General features: G+C 45.8%; 2 protein-coding genes across 2 annotated transcripts; both read right to left on the bottom strand.

The window, feature by feature from the left end:
• Positions 1-1863: 1863 nt before the first annotated feature.
• hivep2b (HIVEP zinc finger 2b) lies at positions 1864-8609 on the bottom strand. Its single transcript, XM_068751580.1, has 6 exons — positions 4830-8609; positions 4101-4258; positions 3795-3970; positions 3576-3674; positions 2738-3495; positions 1864-2407 (listed from the first exon to the last, which is right to left on the bottom strand). Exons 1-6 carry the CDS (start codon positions 8589-8591, stop codon positions 1988-1990), a joined length of 5373 nt encoding a protein of 1790 aa, XP_068607681.1. The 5' UTR covers positions 8592-8609; the 3' UTR covers positions 1864-1987.
• Positions 8610-15967: 7358 nt separating this feature from the next.
• On the bottom strand, positions 15968-20391 carry LOC137907366 (plasma alpha-L-fucosidase-like). Its single transcript, XM_068751694.1, has 7 exons — positions 20185-20391; positions 19605-19792; positions 19191-19530; positions 17717-17927; positions 17385-17575; positions 17192-17300; positions 15968-16588 (listed from the first exon to the last, which is right to left on the bottom strand). Exons 1-7 carry the CDS (start codon positions 20370-20372, stop codon positions 16451-16453), a joined length of 1365 nt encoding a protein of 454 aa, XP_068607795.1. The 5' UTR covers positions 20373-20391; the 3' UTR covers positions 15968-16450.
• Positions 20392-20683: the final 292 nt, after the last annotated feature.

Genomic DNA, 20683 nt, shown 5'->3' with positions numbered 1-20683 from the left:
TCAGTAAATATGAGTGCACAATAAAAACAAACACAATCTGAATACATATTGTATGCGAGAGCTAAGAGAAGGCTTCACTTTTCCCTTCACATTTTGTGAGCGTTCTGCACTGTTATCACGACAAATAAAAAGTACATGAATCAAAGGTAAATACATCTCCAGAAACACAAATTAAAGCAGTGCACCTTTAATTTTTTTTTTTTATGTAAACATGAGTGAACAAAGTGTTTTCACTGATGATGAGTATCGAGGCCACATATGAAGAAAATAAATCTACGATTTAGATAAATAGATAAAATAAAAATATTACAATTCATAATTCTTATGAGGATAAAGTCATAATATTATGGCGATCAATTTATAATGAAATTATTTAGTTAAGAGGATCTAGTGGGCATTACAAAAATCAATCAATAAATCATTTTGCCTCAAACAGGAAGTCTTTAAATGAAATATTCTCGTAATATTTTAACTTTATCTTCAAAGAATTTTTCTTTTTTTGTAAATGAGGTCCATCACAGTTTGAACTTCTAATTCAAATTAGTGAAAGAGATGAGACACGCGGCCTTTCCCCCCCCTCAACAAACCACTGCTAACTGCAGACATTTTACCTCTTGAAAAGATCCGCATACAAAGTTTTCAGAATTCAACACTGCAAAAATAGATTAAATCATAAAAATATTCATACTCAAAAGAAATAATGCATTATGTGGACAATGACTTACATTTTTAGCAACCAATTCGCGCTGTTAACATCATCACTTTAGTATTACTTACAGTAAGTGATATTGATTTATTCCGTTACACTTGCAACAAAACACACCATCGATCATCGCAGCCCCTTGAAATCTGTGTGTGACATGTCTCACCAAGCGGGAAAAACAACTGGAATGTTTAAATAAAAAAAACACACACACAAGAGAACGTAAAATGTTTTCCTCCCCCATCGTCACTGACCGGGTCAGCTAAATGTCAGAGATGAAAGGTTGAAAGTGCATTGGAAAAACTCAAAAAATGGTCGCCTGTAGAAGAGAGAAAGAAAGAAAAAAGCCGTATAATCGTAGCAATGACATTAGATTGAAAGCAATGCCAGCCCGGCTCACTGCATAACGGCATCACTGCTGCATAAGTACAGATATAAATAGTAGTCAAATATTTACCAGTATCAATAAGTGCTCACGGTCTAATATATAAATACATCTTACAGTATTCATAATACATATCTCTATTTTTGTGCAATAGCAAATCCCATGCAAGATTAAAAACCACAACATTAAGAAAAATGCAACATCTTGTAAGATTGTTTCACGTAAACTCAAGCCGCATCCGTCTGAAACAGAAAGGAAAGCCGTCCTTTCCGAGCGAGTACCTTGACGAGTATTTTTCCACCATCTGATAACAAAGCAAAACAAAAAAGGCACAAACCCTCGCTGCTTGATTAGAAGCACCAAACTGCACAAGAAAGCATCTACTTAGAATTTGGTCGGACTGTTTCATAATACGCACACGTTTCCCCTTATAAATAGCCTTCGTATACTGCTTCACTACGGTGCCACACCTTGATATGATTACATTAAACAACAGTCTATTTTCAAAGTACACATACAGTAAAATACGCTGTTCATATGCATCTAAAGAAGGAGTATATGTTAAGGACATTTGTACAGAATCCATAAATATAATTTATGTGCAATTGTACGCAAACTACTATATCAATCAAAGGCATGTTAGCATAATATCTTTCCATATTGCACCTGCACCCAATAATGATGTGCCACTTTGCACGACATCCTGCTGCTCATCCAATAATAAGAGAGTAGCACATCAACCAGGGCGAGCATCCTCTCCGTTGAAGGTTGCTGTCCGTGCACGACCAGAGGAAGTGTCATTATATTGCCTCTAATGGGATTAAGATGAGGTTATGTGCCTAAAGGGCTGAGGGTGTCAAGCAGGGGGCAATTGTTCCCGGGATCAAATCAAGGGGGTTTCAATGAGGGTCCTCTGTGGTGATCTTCAACGAGGCAATGGCTTTCAAGCAGGTTTGGACATTCTCCTCCTGTCCGCCTTCCCCGACGCTGGGATGGATGGTTTTCTCCTGAGCGTCCTGGTGGGAGGACAGCTGGCTCTCGCCTCTGACGTCCTCTCCTCCAGTCTCGAACCAGTGGACGGATCCCTCCCCGCTGCCGCAGCCCTGGCCCTCGCTGCTCGGGGGGCTCGGCGCCAAAGAGGGGATGACATCAGCACTGGAGGCAGGCGGGGAGTGTAACATCTGGAGCCCTCCGACTGGAACGACTGGGAGCAAACTGTGGGCCTGCTGCTGGGAGTGAAGAGGGAGGTGGCTGAGGATGTTCTGGTGGTGGGAACTGGCAGCAGCAGGCGGACCGGGAGCCAGGCTGCTCTTTTGATCCTGAAACGACATATTGGCAGTGTTGAGAGCAGTTTCAGTAGCGCCAGGATGATTTCTCATGTGAAAACCGATTATAACTCGAGACCACGTAACTGCACCAGGATCATCATTAAAAATGGCAAAGAGACACATAGATGATATGACATCATCATAGTTCAGTTGATGTCAGTGAGTAAATCCTAACTGAGCCTGTAGATCTCAGCCCATTAGAAGTCTGAGCTACTGGTATTTAACGGTACGACCAGGCTGAGAAGTGCTGGGAGAGGAGATTATTTAGGGAATCTGATTACTGGCAGCAAAAAGATGGCAAAAGAAAAAAGGTGCACGTACCATTTCCATTTCAAAAGCTGCCTGTTGTTGTTGAGCCATTTCCATCTTTGCCTGGTGTCGGATTTTATCGGCGCTGCCTTTGTGTTGATGGGAGCCTCTGCGAGGTGACACTGCCCTCAGCACGACTCTCTGGCGGCCTCGGACTGAGGATTCCCGCTTTCCAACCATCTCCGTCCCGGGAGACATGGGCCGCTCGACTGAAACTGGGGAAAGAAGCTGAATGGGTGTGAAGCTGGGCGAACTAGGCCTCAGTGAGGTATCCCATCGGGGAGAGGAGCGACCTCGCGGGGACAGTTCTCGCCTCGGGGATGGGTAGCGCAGACGTGAAGGGGAAGGCTCCCTGATGGGAGATTCCCAACCAGGAGAAAGCAGACAGGAAGAATAGGGGTCAAACAGGAAGTTGGCCTGGTCTGGAGACAAGACAGTCAGAGAGTCTTCATCCATGGACTTGTCTTGTTGGTCCAAGCCTGTCCGCCTGCTGGAGGGTTGATGGCGGGCGTCAGCATCCGGCAGCGATGTGAGGGAATACCCATGGATAGCAGCGGTGGCCGTGACTGACATAGAAGTAATGCCACACGGTTGAGGACTGGTGCTTCTTGAACGCAACTTTGGAGTGGAGTCACCCTCGTATTCATCGTCCTCATCATCGTCTTCATCGATTTCCTCTTCGTCCATGCCGTCAGAGTCTTCCGCGTCCGAGAACTGGTGTTTGGTTGAAGCCACCACCTCCGTCTTGGACTCGTGTTGGATGTCGTCTACTTTAAAAAAGCAAACAGGTGAATTTCTTCTGCACGTATTTGCATGTGCAACAACATTCTGCACACACTGCATGTCTTACCGTGTTCCTGAACGTCCGTCTCATCCATCGACACCGACACTCCCAGTTCAAGACATTTCTTCATGTGTGCCTTTGACTTCATGTGTTTAGTCAGGTTTCCTAGAAAACAGTTTTAAAGTTGATCAACTGTTCTGGAAGGGTGTCTTGTCTTTTACCTAATTCTTTCAATGCTGTAAATAATCAATAAAGATTGACTTGTATTTGTCTGAGTCCGCTCACCTTTAGTTTTAAAAGCAAAGTTGCAGACCCTGCAGATGTAGGGTCTCACATCTGTGTGAGTCCTAATGTGTTTCTTTAGCATGCTCGGCTTTTTACAGCGAATGCCACACTCTTCACAAATATATTTCCCCCGGCCTCGACCTCTGACATAAACATAGTCTTCATTGGACTTGAACCTGAAAGACAGAAAAGAATAAAAGATCCATAAAGCAGTCCTAAGAAAGAAAAAAACGACACAAGCTCAGGAATCCAAATTTATCTGCTGAGCTAGCTGCCAGCCGAAAGTGTTGCGTTATCTTAACTCACCCTCCCTCAAAGATCTTAACACGTGTCGGGGCGGTCTGGGTCCCCAAAGCCTCCCTCTCTTTCCACTCCTCCTTGTTGGTTTTCCCTCTGCAGCTCGGGTCTTTCGCCTTCTTCCCGTAGGTGATGTCCGCCTCTTTGGGCTCCGGTTTCTTCGCCTGCTGAAGCAGATGAGCAAACATTTTGTTAACATTCACTTTTAGCGGAGACCTTATCGACAATGTAACCCGATGCCTCCAGGATTATATGCAAACACATGGCATGACACATGGTATAAGGCCTGAGTATAAAGGATGTCCGAGGCCAGAACGGCCACTGCAAGCAGCCCTGATTGTTTTTGAACATTACTTTTTTTCCGGGTTTTTAAAACACTTCGATTAGGCTTTAGTTTCTGGGAGATATAGAAACTGGCGAATGGGATTCGTGATTAAGTGTGGCAGAATACATCCACAACTCCCTCTAGAATATTGTTTACAAATTTCAAAGGATCATACCCCACGCCAATCAACTTTAAAGTTGTTCCGTCGGATTTTAACTCACAGGAAGAGGTTGTGTAACTGCCGAATGGAAAATTCCTTCCAGTGAGGCCTAATCTTTTTGGTGGGTTCCTTTTCTACGGCTGGCATTTAAGGCGGAAACTGACCCGTTGCAGCTTGATTATTTATTTAATATCTTTTTCGCAGGGCTTCGTCGATGCTCAAAAATGATTCACAGCTTATATAATAATCCCACCTGTTCCATGGTCTCCCGCCACATGATGAGAGATGACACCAGTTTCCCAGCTCCGGGACGACACATGGCGGCCATGGTGTATATGAGCTTGTCTCCTCTCTGCTTGGACCTCAGAAGAGCCAGAGCGGCGCTGGTACCCAGTTCAAGCGGGTTCAGGTTGTGGGAGCTCACACACCAGGTGGCGTACACGGAGGAGAAAGGGGCGTTGCTTTGGGAGCAGCTCGGCTTGGTGTAGTTGAGATAACACCAGCTCACACCTGTCGTAGTGCGGAGGCTTGGAAAGTGAGATAAAAGTTTTGAATGCTCAGTGCCTGAGATCAGGGTGTCTTGACTGGTAACCAGCTGCGCCACCATATCCATCTGCACTTCTTTAACTTTGCTGACTGTCGTCATGGCGTAGGGAGGCGAGCTGCTTTCCATAGCCGACTCAAATCCACGCTCAGCGGCCTCTGTCACTTTTTGATGAAGTGCGATAAATTGACTCAGACGTGTGTCATCCTGAGCATGAGGTGTGGCTGCGACCTGCATCCTTGACCTGCTCCCCCTCTCGTCACTTACATTACATTTTCCCAACTCCACGGCGCTCAGCTCCTCCACGATCTGCCCAAACATCCTTTCTTCTTTCACGCGCTTTTGCTGTTTAACCTCCATGAAAAGGTCCAGGCTGCTGGCAGGAGATAGCATCCGTTTGTTTGTGCCGCCGCTGGAGGCGTTGGTGGTCGAGATGGTTCTGGAGGTCAGAGAGAGAGGAATGCCCGTCTTGAGCCGGGCTGACGACAAATCAAGGGCCTCGACATCGAGAGACGGCGCCGGAGGCGGTCTGTTGTGGCAAAGAAGATTCCCAGGCAAGCGTGAAGCTCGATTCTGAGAGGTGGATGTTATCGGACTCTCATAGGGATTGTCAAAGATCTGCGACACTGAAGTGTATGTGATACTGCCATAGGACGGCACGTGAGTCTGTATTCTTACGGGAACTAACAGGCTCGGGTGAGACAGCTGGGGAAATGTATTCCCAGTGGAAAATATTGGCACCGTCTGAGGCAGAACGGCACCTGTTGAGAATGGAGGGGAGGTGTGGCTGAGGTACTGTGGAAACATTTGTGATTGGACTTGTGTTACCTCCGTGTCCATATTCAATGACTCCTGTCTCACCAAGTTTCCCCTCCTTCTGTCCCTCATAGCGGAGTGGCCCGCACCGATGTCCACGTGTCTAAGTTTGGAAGTCGGAGAAAGGCTGCCATAGTCAAATGATACGCTGCGTAACTCCGGGAATTCCTTCCGCAAGTCGCACGGCGCCTGCTCCGAGGAGGAGCGTCTCATTTCATGTTGTTGACGCTGGTTGAGCACAGAGAGGGCGTGCCCGCTCCCCGGCACAGCCAGGAGCTCTAGAGGTTTGCCAAATTCGTCCTGTCTGGCTGGAGAGACCGACTTCAAGCTCTCCTCCCTGTCAAAGGAAAAGGTGGAGCAATAAGATAAATTGCTGTCTTGGCTCGGGCTGCGGGAGAGACTGGTGCAGGCCGACTCGAAGCTCGATTCACCAGAGGAGTGCTCGATGTCAGCGAGGCGTAATCGTTTCTTCTTTGGGGGGAGCTTTTCTGGGGGGAATTGTGCTAAAGTTTCACTCCTCTGAGGCCACTGAAACTCCTCGACGTGCTTCTCTGGCTCCTTCACCTGCACTTCTGGAGCCTTTTCTGGACTGTCAGGCTCAACCGTGACTCGGATTTCCGGGACTTGTATGTTGGGCTGCCGCACAAGCTTGGGGCCCATTTGAAAGGATTGCCTGAGCCTGCTGTCACTCCGTTCCAGGTCATGAGACTCACCTTCCTCCATGGTTTGAAATAGAAACGTTTCCCTCCTCTGCCCGTGATACTTGTACAAGTCGGACTGTTCAGAGTGAGGCCTGTTGATTGAGTTTGTGTGCTGGATAACAGAAATGACATTCCCTAAAGTTTTCCGACTGGACATCTCAAGGCTCACTGATATGTCCATGTCACACCTGTCCATGTGCGTGCTTGAAGAATATCCTCTTCCTAATGCCAGAATGCCGGCCGCAGCTTGTTTTGTATCATAGTCCCTGCTTAAATCGCACATTTCCTCACACTGCTCATGAAGGCCCTCGTACCGACCTGGCAACTCTTCCTCTTCCCGCTTCTCCTTCCGACGTTTACGCGTTGCCAGTTCCATTGCGTGTCTCTGATGGCTCATATTGGATGCCAGAGAGTGGAAATGTTCCATCTCCAATCCTAAGGGTGAGACGCCACTCTCGCTTATCCTTCCGTGGCTGTCGTTGTCTGTGTGGCCATCGTGTGCTGATAGTTCGAAAGCGGCTTGCCGCCTCAGCCTCCTCATGCCGCTGGTGCTCGTTCGCTCATCAAACGAGTGGCTGCCTCTGAGCGCTGGAGGCATGGTCAGGCAGACCGCTGAGGATGTTGGCATTGAGTTGCTCCTCATCAGCGTCCCCACATCGGCGTCCAACAGTGGCTCTTTTGCCTCCTCCCTCGCGAATGACTTTGTGTTTATCTTTATCGAATCAACGGCATCCTTTTCTTGGGTGAAAACACGGGAGACTTTCTGCGATCGCCTGCCCGCGTGCTCGCTTGAATCTGCGCCACAAGCCAAAGAAGCCGCGGTCTGTTTCGGACTTGGTCTGTAACACTTCCCGAACATAATTTCTTGATAGGACTTTGCGTTCGTGTTTGGAGGGCCAGCCTGGTGCTCCGTACTCTCAGAACGTGAGAAATAGCCGGAGTCCGTGCTACCCTTGCTCGACTGACTTGGGAGCGACAGATTGTGGTCGGAGTCACTGCTCCTTTTTTCAGACAGCCGAAGAGCAAGCCGCTGTTTGATAGTGCAAGATTGCATTGCACGGCTAGCCTCGGCAGCGGCCGGAGGTGCATTGATTTCTGGAGGCTGGGGCGAACCATCCTGAGCTGGCATTGATGTGGCTCCCTTTTTCTGAGCAATGAGATTCAGGACTTTTACAGCAGTGTTATCCGATCCCTCCACTGGAGAGTCGAGCAACAGCAGAGGATCATTAAGCGTGTCCTCGTCCGTGTCCGTGCTTTGCTCAGCATCAGAGAACAACTCTCCTTCCCCTTCAAAAGACCCCTGGTCAGTGTTGGCAATGTAAGAGCCAAGCTCCGAGAGTGGCACTGTTCCAGCTTTGACTGCGTGAGCATGGGACTTTCTGTGTTTGTATAAATTACTCTTGGTTTTGAAAGAGAATCCACAGGGGACACATGGATAGGGCCGTTCCCCGGTGTGTGAACGAATATGTTTCTTAAGCACGCTGGGTTTGGCACATGCCCTTCCACAGTAATCACACACATACTTCCCAGGCTTCTGGGGCTTCTGCTCCACCTTGCAGACAGTCTCTGACAGCTGATCCATCCCTTCAGGAGAACCGGTGGACTTCATGTTTGGTGCAGGTCCTGGAGACTGAGCAGAAACCTTCTGTCTGCCTAAAGGTTTAGTAGACTCCGGTGGATATGAAGACACATCGTAGTCTTGATGGCTCGTGGTATGGATTTGGGAGTGCTGATCTTCTAATTGCAGTGATTTCCCTGAGTCAGACATTTCTTTGAGACCACTTGTGTCTCTGCTCTGACCCTGCAGTTGTTGGTGCCACCCCTTTCCTTCCAGCTCAAATGACGGACTCCTTTTAGTCTGCGCCGACCCCGAGTTCCATTTCTTCTGGGCAACATTTCTGTCCTGACCCTCAGTGGAGCTTTTCATCCCTGCGGCCGTTTCCAATGACTCCATGAATCCCCCGTCACTTTCTTTGGGGTTGATTTAAAGGATGCTGTTGGTTATGTGACTGTAGTGATATCAGCATACATGTGAACCGATTGCAGGGAAGGGTCATCTGAAAGAAATAAGACAGAATTGACAATTAAAATCTGTACCGCATACAAGATGCATGTGAAACTTACAACAAAAAAAAGTTCAAGAAAGTTAATTCTCAACAGTTACTTTGGGAGTTAAAGCCAGAATGAGAGCTGTTCAAGATTGTTTCCCAAAAGTCCTCCTAGTAAAACTGGAGTATAACGAGTATTCATAATGAGATCCATCACAGCAGGAATGGAAAAATATTTTCTCCTTGCAGCCTTTTAAAGCCAAAGATGTCTCATGCCATGCCTGGCAGATGCCCCAAAGTCCTTTTCATTGATGTGCTTAAGTAATTAAGACTTTAAGACTTACTGTAACAAGTGCATCAACAAGACAAACAATGGGAAGGAGTACTTTAATTAATTAATGTAGAAAAGTGAGCATCATTGCCTGCTTAGCTGTAAAACATCCGCCATTACAAACCGTTCACAGCATTTTATCACCACCACCAAGGAAGCCATGTTTTTTTTTTACCCTGTATTGCTCGGTTTTTCTGTTAGCAAGATTACATAAAATCATAAAATTCATAGGACTCCCAGGAAGAAGAAATCCAGATTTGAGAAAATGTTTTACTGAACCAGTGCATCAAGACTTTGGTTGTTTATAGCCTGGCTGATTGCTCAAATAGCTTCACAGCATTGAGCCATCATTCACCCATTCATTATCGCAGTCATTTATTGGCGGCAGAGGCACCACCTGCTCATCAGGAATGGAACTGCCATCAGGAGGAATGAGGTTTTCGTTCTTGCCATATGGACAGCGCGGGCTGAGGATATAAACCTCTGACCGCTGTAGCCATATCTTACATTCTGAAGAACCATTGTGTAAATAGTCGTAAAGATTCAGAGGCAGTTGTAGGGCACATTCTGCCTACTGAACATTTCAAAAATGTGTCCCTGGTTCTCCCATCACACCTAAAAATCTCAGTGGCATCAGAAGAAGACAAATAATAAAATAAACCTCAAGTGAAACAAGAACGAAATGATCAAAAACCAGCGACTGGATTGCCTGAAATGTTGACAATAACCTGATGTCTTAAAAAATACTTTTACTCAACTAAAAGTAAAAACAGGATAATGACAGGTTGAGGATATTTGACGCAGGACTGAGTGGAAAAACCGTTGCAAATACATTTATACACCTGTACATTAAATACTGAAGGGAAAGCTATATGCTAATATATCAGGTGGCAGGCCGTGTGTGTGTGTGGGGGGGGGGGGGGGGGGGGGGGTGAACTCTCAAGCTCTTTGTATGCAAAACAAACCAAAGCAGTAACAAAATGTTCTGCATCTTCAGGTTCTCTCCAGGGATCCGAAACCCTTTAACCTCACTGTATGGCCGTCTCCTCTTCTGTACACAAACATGCTGGACTCATCATCATCATCATCATCAGCCCGTGGTTACATTGCTCCACTTTGGGCTCGTGCCACGGGGATGGGTCTCCGAGGGCACGTCATTTCTGTCTTCTCGGTATCAAACGCCGTGTCCTCCCTAGCAAGGTTACGTAAGATGATCTGGTTCAAACCCTCCGAGTTCCCCTTAATTAGGACATCCTCCTCTCCCTCCTCGCACTCCCTCGCTTTCTTTGTCAGCGCACCGCACACTCCTCGGGAGTAAACCAGAGGATGCATCGCCAAGGTGACTCTCGATATGCCGAGAGATGCCTGAAAGGTTTGCAAATCTCCCATTTGTGTTTTTCTGAGAATTTCCACCACCTCCCCTTTGCAGATTTGAGGGGCTCCTTGTAGGGGTAAAAAAAATAAAATAACAAAAGGTAAGGGCTGCCTCAGATTAGAATGATGATTTCAGTGGAGAGGTAAACTAAGCGGGGTGCCTGGGGGTTCAAATAAAAATAAAAATCAAAGGCCTGGTCGGGAGCTCCCTTTCAAGGTCGATCTGACCCCATTGCTTAGTTTCCATCCTCTGAGCTACGAGAGGAGGGAATATGGGTGCAGAGTGACAGCGAGATAAGACCCTCAGAAACAATGCATACCTTTGAACTAAAGCGCGATAGAGAGGAGGGAGCGCAGCCGACATATTCCCTGACAAGTCGCTCAGACTTTTATTTTTTTTTGGAATAAAGCACACCAGATTTTTCTCTCTCCCCGCAACAAGCACCAACCTTTATCAAATATATGACACAGCAGCAACAACAGGAGGCAGGTGGGTGGCAGTGGGTGTGTTTCAGGCTGGCTGTGGGTTGCCTGTGGACGGAGACATGATTTCACGGAGAGGTTTTCTTTGAATGGCAGTGCATTCGTGTGAGGTTCGCCCCCCCCCCAAACGGATGCTGGCATCGCTGAGCCGCTGCATTACATCATTAGATGCTAAGTTGGCCATTGAAGGAAGGAAACAGGCGATGACAACAAAAACCATGAATATCAGAAGGTTATGAGGAGCTGGGTGGTGTTAAAAAAAAAATAAAAAAAATAAAAAGCACCTCAGTGTTCTCTAATGGCAGCAGGCAGAGTGACTGAAACGGCACAAAGCGAATGATCTGACGAGAAGAAAGAAATGGATCATGCAGCAGCTGACATTCACCTATCAAATGTCCTCATACAGACCTGCCATTTCACTAGTCCCCTGTCCCATAGCGACAGTCACATGTGGCATTCCTCATTCTGCGTCGGCCACTTCCTCATTTCTCACGTCCAGGCGAACGAAAAGGAAATAATCGAGCGAGGTAAAGTCCCATCAGTCAGGAAGCTGCGTGGCCGGCTGGGCTGTACATTAGAAGATCTATTGATGCGCGCTGGTCACCAGAGAAAATACCCACCCGTGACGCGCGGACGCAGGAACAGAAATAGCAAAGGGGCCCTGCGAGGGATTACACAACAGCCCACGTTGAAGGGCGCTTTTCCTCGCTCTCTACGCTCACAGAGCGCAAAGGCAGCCGCTGCCTCGGTCCACGCGCAAAGTGGGGGGAGTCCAGTCCAGGTATCATGATGCAAAGGGCGAAAACAGCGCATCATCCGGAGTCCGGCTGTCGGATCGGATCAATGCGCCTATTTACGCACACAGCTGGACAGAACGCAGCTCCCAATCTGCGTTTCCTCCAGCGCGGTTCCACTCGGCTTTCCTATATAAAGGGGGGGGGGGGGGGGGGGGGCTGGATCCTTGGACACCCACAGGCCGCTCGGAGCCAGTTCTTCCCATCGGGACAGGATTGGCTTTGTGAATGGAGAGAGTCGTGATGAGGGTGTCATTACGCGGAGGAAGACCAGCACAATGCTGCAGATTATGTGCAGCTGCAAGCCTCATCCTGTGAATCAGATGTTTGCGTTCAGCGTGACGTGCTGTTATTACTGCCTCGGAACTACCCAGTGGAATTAGGCTGGATTAATTCTAACTATGTTCATGGTTCTGTTTATTTTTAATGCTCTATTTATGCCATTTACTGCATTCTCCTCATGTAAATACTTTTCTTTTTAATGCAGTATTATATTGAAAATCAAGAATGAACTATATGTCAATCTGTCAATCTTGATGAATGACCATTTTCACCGTAAAGTTAATCCTCAAATTTATTAACAAAGGGAAAAAAGTGATGAAACCTGCGTCAAATACTGAGTTGGTGTCTCAAAATAACGAGTTAGTATCTCAAAAAAAACCAAATATATCAAAAATAATGACACTAATAATCGATGCAACATAAATTGTTTAAATTATTCATTCTTTCTATGCGGCCTGGTAACAGTTGCCTCACGGCCCGGTACCGGTCCGTGGCCCTGTGGTCGGGGGCCCCTCCAGTAGGTCACTAGCTTCAGAATGCTAATGACTTGTTCTGTTCACTCTGATGCTAATATCGGCTTTTAGTAGAAATCTAGACCCGTTTTGTCATCAGCAACATGCTGTGACAAAATGTGAAGATCTGTAGCAAGAATATTTAGCTCACAGTTAAAAAAAAATAAAATAAGAATGGCATAATAAGGTGCAAACATTGGAATTTAGACTATGTCATGTTTTAATGGTGTTTTAAACACTGGCCCACTTTTAGCCAGGGGGTGGGTTGGTGAGCAGGTTAGAGAAATGGACTGGGAGAAGCACTCCATGCTGAGCCCTGACTTCAGATGCATTCTGGACATTCACCAGCCGTGCCTGTTGTTGTTTATTTACAGATATAAACGGTTAATGTTGTGTGAAGATCATTTGACCACGCCAAAACCAGCGTTTAGAATTTCATTCATGAATACTAAATAATTACAATCATCCACGCATCACGAGTCGCGCCATTGAAATGTTCACCGGAGCTGCAGCTTCAGCTACAAAGCCTCGACTAACAGCTGAACTGGGATCACTGGGATCACTGGGCTGCACTCTGTGCTCTCTGCTGCCAGTGATAGTTGGATATATGCCAATATGTGAACTCTTATGTCTAATTCCTATCTAGCCCTACAATGGGCACACTCTTCCGAGAGCGATCCCACACGAGTCCGTGTTTTACATCACGCTTTACGGATTCTTTTCTGAGATGTAAAGTAAGACGGTGTAAAACTCCTCATCTGACGGTGAAAATGAACAAACCAAAATGCCAGGAGTTTTTCCACTGGACTGCCCCCTCCTTCCAACAAGTTTTTTTGGAAATCTGTTCAGCATTTTTTTTTGTTGTTGCAAAATTCCTCTAAAAACAATCCAACAAAGAGACATGTGTAAAAATATCTTACGCAACACTTAATGGAAGCCTTTTTTTTTTTTTTTGCTCCAGAACACTGTACAACAAATTTTCTCTCCGTTATGATAACATGATCTCATTCGTTTGTGTGAAACTTGTGGCCTTTCAGCACAATATAATTTACACAACTATAAATACCTCAGCCCTCCTCCTCAATTTCACTCCGTGCCGGCAGGTGAGAACAACTGGGTGCCTCTACGAATAGGAAGCCGTTGGCTTTGGGCTACGATAGATCACTCTTAACGTAAAACTTGGTTTAAACCTAACAGCGTATAGTTGAACGCCACCTCTGAAGTCAGATTCCCAAGCATTCATTTTCCTGCAGTTCTCTCAGGAATCTCATTGTATGCCAGCGAAGCAGTAAATGCAGGGGCCGTGCATTGACAGAGTCCCTCTATAGTATGGAATTGCAGAGAGTTATTATTAGATATAGCCTCCGACAAGCCAAACTAACTGCACTGCGGCCGAGTTCCATGATGCTGTATTCAGTATCTGGAAGAGCAGCACTAAAATGGCTGATAGTCAATGTGCATTGAAGGTCAAGTCACCCGTCTCTATAAATATAATGGTCTGCCCCCCCCCCCCCCCCAGGACGTTCCACGCTGCCCGGCATTTCCACAAACTAAAACCGCACCGGGGCTCAAATCTACCACAAATTTGCATGTGATTGAATGCCACACATGCACCTACTGGCTGGCCTCTAATGCTATTAGAGCTAAAACAGATGGGGGACAACACACACAGAGAGAGAGGGGGTTTATGAATGGAAGGAATGAGGTTTTACTACCTCCTGGCTGTAGTGGTTGCCATACTGAGAGATCATTTACAGCAGATGCCGAACGCTGGGGTTGAACAGATCAGCCGGTGCATTCCCCTCCTGCAGGTCATCTCCGCCTCGTTCACAAATCTCTATCTGATTTCTGATCAATCAGAACATTTATCCTCACGGCGTACTAGAGCCTGTAACACAGCGGTACCTGAAAATAATCTGGCATGATTGTGTGTTTCCATGGCAACTGTGCCAACGTCTGTAGCAGCTTCCCCACTTCCTATCTACATGTATAATTACCCAGACACCAGAAATAAGCAGAGAAAATGGTGCATGAATGTGTGCTCACAGAGCACATATTAGCATAGAGCTGCTAATACGGAATCATTTATGAGAAGGATTGTGTTTAGCATGTAATTCATTTTGCTGTATTTTTTATTTTATTCCCACATATCACAAATCCCACGTCCAGCCACCATCTATAACTGCTCATATTTGCTCAATCCCAGCCGACATTGTCCAGGAGGTGCGTTGCACCCTGGATGGGTCAGCAGGTCAGCTTAGTGCTGCGGTGCATTTACACCAAACGAAACAGCAGCGTCTGGCTTCAGACCGCATGGCAGCGTTCCACAAGCAAAGGAGGCGTGATGTTCCCCACAGCAGGGCCGTGTCTGGCGTGACAATTTAAATATGCATTAAGCAGTGCTTCCTAAATAACATGGTAACAACTCTTATTTACATTCCTGCTGTTCTTCTCCTGGATGGCACGGTGACGCAGTGGTAAGCACTGTCGCCTCACAGCATGCAAGTTCGAATCCGACTTGCATGCAACTCATTTACAGTTTACACTACGAGCCAGCAGAGTTAAGTGTCTCCCAGACTAACTATGAGACATTTCAGGATCTTTGTCTGTACCCGAATCCACCTCAAATCAGACTCTCCCTCGCCCACGAGCCGACTAGAAATCAATTTATTTGATTTATTTATTGGATTACCTGTCCAAAAAAAGAGAAGATCTCATGCACAAATACGACCACGTACAATCCTCTAACTCTGCTTGGGTGAGGTAATAAGTTGGAGTCATACTGTACGTAAAAACATCATTTAAATAAACCATCTTGGCTTTTCATTGCAACTACCATAACGCAGTCATTTCCACAAAGTTACGTCATCATAATGTCCTCACGTCGTTCTGTTGTTGTTTTGAGGATCAGCTGTCATGCGCCTCTCAGGCTGGGGATAGCCTCCCAAAGTGGGGCAATTCACGGACGTGAGAACCCCTCGCGAACCCCCCCATCTGTGCGTCATGGAACATTTACCGAAGAGGAACCTCCCACCTTAAAGGCGTGCAGCAGCGAGCAGACGCAACAGAGAGAGAACAGCCCTGCAGCCGGACTCACCATCTTAGGGGACAAAACGCGTCTCGGGTCGGACCCGGCGTGCGCTCGGAGGGAGGCGGCGACCGGAAAGCGTTCTTACCGGTCGCCGATGGTCTCATTGCACCGACACGTCGGATGTTTGATTTCCTGGGTAGGCCGTGCATGGGAAATACGAAGGAGCGCTTTTTTTCTTTTTTTGTTGTTGCGCGGACACCTTGCTTTTAAAATGTCGTACACAGCTGTTATTGCAGATATCGGCGGCAGGGGGCGCGAACAACACCCGACATGGCAGGACTGCAAAAGCCAAACTGATAACAAGAAAAACTGGAAGGAAACGGAATGTTTCAAGAACAGACGTTGCACAACATGCAGATTATACTCAGACAGGCTGGATTCAATCCCAGAAACATCCCACAAAAGTCTCAAGAAATTCCTGAAAAGAGTTTGGTTTAATCTTGCAAACAAAGCACAAATCAACAATGTCTAAAACAAGGACATAGAAAAAAGCATTTTAAGCAAACTTCAGAAAAACCATATATGACATGTACACCATTAGTGCCCCGTGTGTCAAAACCTCATTGTATTCTGTCCAGCGTTTTTTGAGGAGATAAGGACAGACCATACACCGATAATCATGGATAGACAGATATGGGACAGAGAGATGGAAAGGTGTCGCCTTATATTTTTAATTTTAGAAATTCCTGAATCTGGCCCAGTACCACCCATTATCCTCCCTGCCACCAAGCTCAGTTTAAATGAGTTTTACATCCCACAGTAAAAAGTCATGAATCAGAAGTTACCCAACTTAAAAAGACCTTGTTTACTGTTATCCTATGCATTTCAGAAGGATAACGACAGAGGACAGAGTCAGACAGTACAGCATTGTGAGTTGTGTTCGCTCTGCTCTTCCTCTTTAACTGGCACCCGTCAGCATCAGTGTCCAGGCCCACTGGCAAGGCATCTGGCTGAAGGACAGCTGGGGCAGGACGACCCGCAGTCCGCCGGGCTTTACAGGCTGCCACTGCAGAGAGCCGTGACCGAGGAGCGACACCTTTGTATGACACGAGAGCAACATGAGAACAAGGCTGACAAGGTGAAATAAGGGGGGGGGGGGGTCATTTCCCAGAATGCACTGCAATGATTTCAAACTTTAACTATAGCTTTATTGGCTAAATCGATACTGAACATTATTGTAATCCCTGGTTTGCATAGCTGGAGTGAGTTACAGTGAGTTAGCATGAGGCAGCTGCTAGCCTAGCACAAAGAATATGGCTAAAGAGCTTTGAGCTGCGATTCCAACAGGAAGTCCTTGGATTGTTGTTGTGTTTCTGCTAAACGTATGCATGGTTCCATCAGTACCGCGCCTTCCTGTCTTCAACCGGATCAACCCGTCCTCCAACCAGCTGCACCCTGATGTAGAATTTCCAAACTCTCCTGTCATGTCAGTCTTAAGTTTTGCTGCCTGCCTCTCAAATAAAGCCCGTCTGCCTTCGTAATGAGGCAAACACTTGCATTCCTAACATTTATCGCAGTGCATGGAAATAAAGGGACGTTTATTTTTCAGTAGGATACTTTTTGTGCATGTACTGTATACACACTATCAGTATATCTCAGAGACAATAAGACACGTCAGCAGGAACTACAGTCGTCTTACCTGAGTTTGTCCTTGTGCAACCACAGGTTCACTCAGAATCACAGAGCCATCGTTAGGCCACTCCAACAAAATGGCAAAGATGCTCTTCTCCTGGGGTTTGAAGGTGTACCTATAAAGAAACACAGGTACAGTTATATTCATCAATATTATCAATATATGGGCTCCTGTATCAACTTGACAAACATGAGCCCACCAGATGTTGGGGGTGACGCTGTCTTTCTGAGAGCGCCATGCTGTCGTGTTGTAGATGGCGTCCCCGTTGACCTGCAGCCACTGACCCATCTGCCTCAGACGCTCCTCAAAGATGGGAATGATCCTCCCGTCGTGCGTCGGACCGATGTTCATTAGGAAGTTCCCCCCGCAGGACACAGTCTCCACCAATGTCTAGATAGTTGAGACGTTTTCACAAAATTATAGTTCATGTTTCACATTCTACATCTGTATAGACGATGTAGAGAAATCATGGAGCCATTAATAATTTTACATGAAGCAGTTCAATGGTTGGCGTGGATATTCAGATCTCACCGCTACGAGCTGCTCGATGGTCAGGTAGTCGTCGAGAGTAGCGTTTCGTCTGTAGCCCCAGGACTTCCTGTCGATGGTCATGCAATTTTCCCACTTGTGTTTGATCAGATATCCCGGCTGGTAGCCATCTTTACAGGTGTAATACCCCCCATGTTTACAGAGGCAGCCGACGCCCCAGCGATCATTTGTAACCACAGTGTCTCGTACAGGACTGCAACAGATGAGAAATTGTATATATATTATTATTTTTACAAATATTCATAATTCTGAGCATGTATATATATATATATATACATATATATAAAATAATAATTGTAATTATTATTTATTATATATATGTTATGATATGACAGCAATATATATATATAATAGCATATATATAATAATAAATAATAATATCTAATTTCTGAGCATTCTAATTACGTTTAGGTATTTAGGTCAAAAATGTAGGTCAAAAATGTAACAACGTTGACAGAGTGGAAGGAATGTAGGTCAAAGGTTGACCGGATGTGCGGAATGTAGGTCAAAAATGCAACAATGTATACAAGCGTTGACCGGGTGACCGGATATGACGTTTCACAACATCCGGTATGGCGACAGGAAGCCTTGCTTCTCGTCTTCTTACGAGTTACGGAATATTTCATGGTGTTAAAATGTCTCCTGTTAGTTAAAGTGTAGTTTCAGAATATATTTAAACTATGTCGACGCTGCTGCAGAATATTTTTGGGGGGAAATGGGCTTTATTGATTGTAAATAAATAGCGTTGCTGCTAGCTTTGCTAGAGTTAGCATTGCTAATTATTCTGGAAAAAGGAAGAAAATATGAATTTTAAACAGGCAACAAATTAAATATAAACTCCTGCTGAAAGCGTACACGCCCTATTACATACTTATGCCATAGAAAACAACACAAGGCGTTTGATATTAGCCCTGCCATCTACTGTACCCCCTACTCCCTTCCTCTTTCCACCTCCTCCGTAATAAAACAACTTAGCTTCTAGTCTTGCTTCCTTTCCACCTGGTCTCCTCATCATCATGTCCACTAGTTCTCGAGCTTGTTCCCGTCATCGTTCCAACATTCAAAGTCCCTACTCTCAATCCTAATCTTTTCCATTCCCTCTTCTCTCACTGTTGATGCACCCGTCTTCCTCCTCTACTGTGTCTCTTTCATCGACCCACAGTAATCCAATCCTGTTAGTTAACAGAGCTGATAGCGGTCGTCGTTAACCCGGGCCTCGACCGATCCGGTATGACTTTCATAATTAAAGTTGATTGCATTTTAAGTTCGGGGAAAGATTTATGCCAGATGTCATTCCTGCCGCAACCCTCAGCCTTTATCCATTCTTGGGACCGGCTCAAGGGAGACACTGGCTGTGCTGCACTATCTCCTGGTACCCGTGCTGCCTATGAGGCTGCATTACCTGTGGCTATGATAAACCTATTAAGATGCCCTGGATGTGTAGTACTGAACTTACCTGTCATTGTAGAGCCAGGATAGGAAACCTGTGCTGTTCCAGTACTGATCAGTGCCACTTCCAGGCCCATCAGACCACAACACGTCTGGCTTGTACTTCATAACCAGCTCATAAAGCTCAGGCAAAGTTTTACTGATGGGAAAGTAGTTTGTAGTGAAGTTATTGGCAGCATCCAGTTGATAGAGTGGATTAAACCACTCAAAGAGAGAATGGTACAGCCCTAAATGCAGGTCGCTGTCAGCGCGGACGGAGCTCGCCACTTCTTCCACCAGGTCTCTTTTTGGACCGACATCCACCGCGTTCCAGTTCCAGGAGTACTTTGAGCCCCATAGTGTGAAACCTGAAGAACATAAAACATTTGACCTCGTTTTAGAGCTCAGGCTGCAGTGATTCCCTGTCGATCCTGTCCTGTACCTTCATGATGCTTTGTTGTCAGGACGATGTACTTTGCTCCGGAGGAGACAAAGAGATCTGTCCATTCTTTGGCATCAAAGAACTCGGCAGTGAAATGCGGAGCAAAATCTTGATACTTGAAGTCTGGAGGATAATTCTTCTGCATAAAGTCAACACATGGTTGTCTTTTTTCTTTCTCCCACAGATACCTAGAATAATATATATTTTTTTAAACATTATTTTGTCCACTGATGGCAAAACACATAGTTACCCCATATATCAAAATAAAATTATTTCCTCTAAGGCGGTTTACTATTACTGGTGTCATTTGATGAGTTGGTGTATTAACAGGATTACAAAAAAAAAAAAGTTCCATAAAACTCGGTAGAAGAATGAGGGATGGATCAATTCAAAATACATTTTCGTGCAAAACACAATAGAGGGGCAGATTTATTTATTTATTTTTACTTTATGAAATTAGAATTTTTTTTAACATTTCCCATAATGATGCAAGAACTACGTGTAATGCACAAGTTTCCCCAAGACACTTTATAACAACATGTGAAACATTTAAATGTCTTTAAATGGACGGAAGTCTCACCAGAACCACTCTGTGCAGATGCCGGGGACAGAGAAGACACCCCAGTGAATGAAGATGCCGAACTTGGCCTGATCGTACCAGCCTGGCAGCGGTCTGGAGTCCAGTGAGTCCCAGGTCGGTTCATAATGTGCACCGCTGATGCCGAACAGCAACACAAGCAGAACGATATTAATAACTAAAGAATCCATTTTAAAATACAAACCTGAATGACAATCACATGACAGAGCAAACGCAACGACGTGCGACAGGTAAGCCACAAGGAAGTAATAATAAATCAGTGCGATGAGTTGGTATCAGTATGAAAAATGTTAAGCAGTGAAGCCCCGCCTGCTCGGGCAACGCTGTACGAATAACTTCACGCAACTACAAAGGGACGCATGTGCAGCACGCCTCTCTTTGCAGAAGTAGGTCACGTCTTCACAAACCAAAACAATGCAGAGCAGGAAAGCCCACAGAGTAAACTGTTCACAAAAGTAAAATGTACTCAAACCCAGAGTGA

This window comes from Brachionichthys hirsutus, chromosome 18 (genome assembly GCF_040956055.1).
Source record: "Brachionichthys hirsutus isolate HB-005 chromosome 18, CSIRO-AGI_Bhir_v1, whole genome shotgun sequence".
In the NCBI taxonomy this organism is placed as follows: Eukaryota; Metazoa; Chordata; class Actinopteri; order Lophiiformes; family Brachionichthyidae; genus Brachionichthys; species Brachionichthys hirsutus.
The sequence above is the reverse complement of the archived record's forward strand: the minus strand, read 5'-3'. Positions and strand labels throughout refer to the sequence as shown.

Coding starts and splice junctions, on each gene's coding strand:
- hivep2b (XM_068751580.1), bottom strand. CDS start 8,591: ATGGAGTCATTGGAAACGGCCGCAGGGATGAAAAGCTCCACTGAGGGT. Junction 3,496..3,575: donor GACGGACGTTCAGGAACACG/GTAAGACATGCA, acceptor GCTTTTTTAAAG/TAGACGACATCCAACACGAG. Junction 2,408..2,737: donor CAGCTTTTGAAATGGAAATG/GTACGTGCACCT, acceptor ATGTCGTTTCAG/GATCAAAAGAGCAGCCTGGC.
- LOC137907366 (XM_068751694.1), bottom strand. CDS start 20,372: ATGGATTCTTTAGTTATTAATATCGTTCTGCTTGTGTTGCTGTTCGGC. Junction 19,793..20,184: donor ATCTGCACAGAGTGGTTCTG/GTGAGACTTCCG, acceptor ATATTATTCTAG/GTATCTGTGGGAGAAAGAAA. Junction 17,576..17,716: donor CCATCGAGCAGCTCGTAGCG/GTGAGATCTGAA, acceptor TCAACTATCTAG/ACATTGGTGGAGACTGTGTC.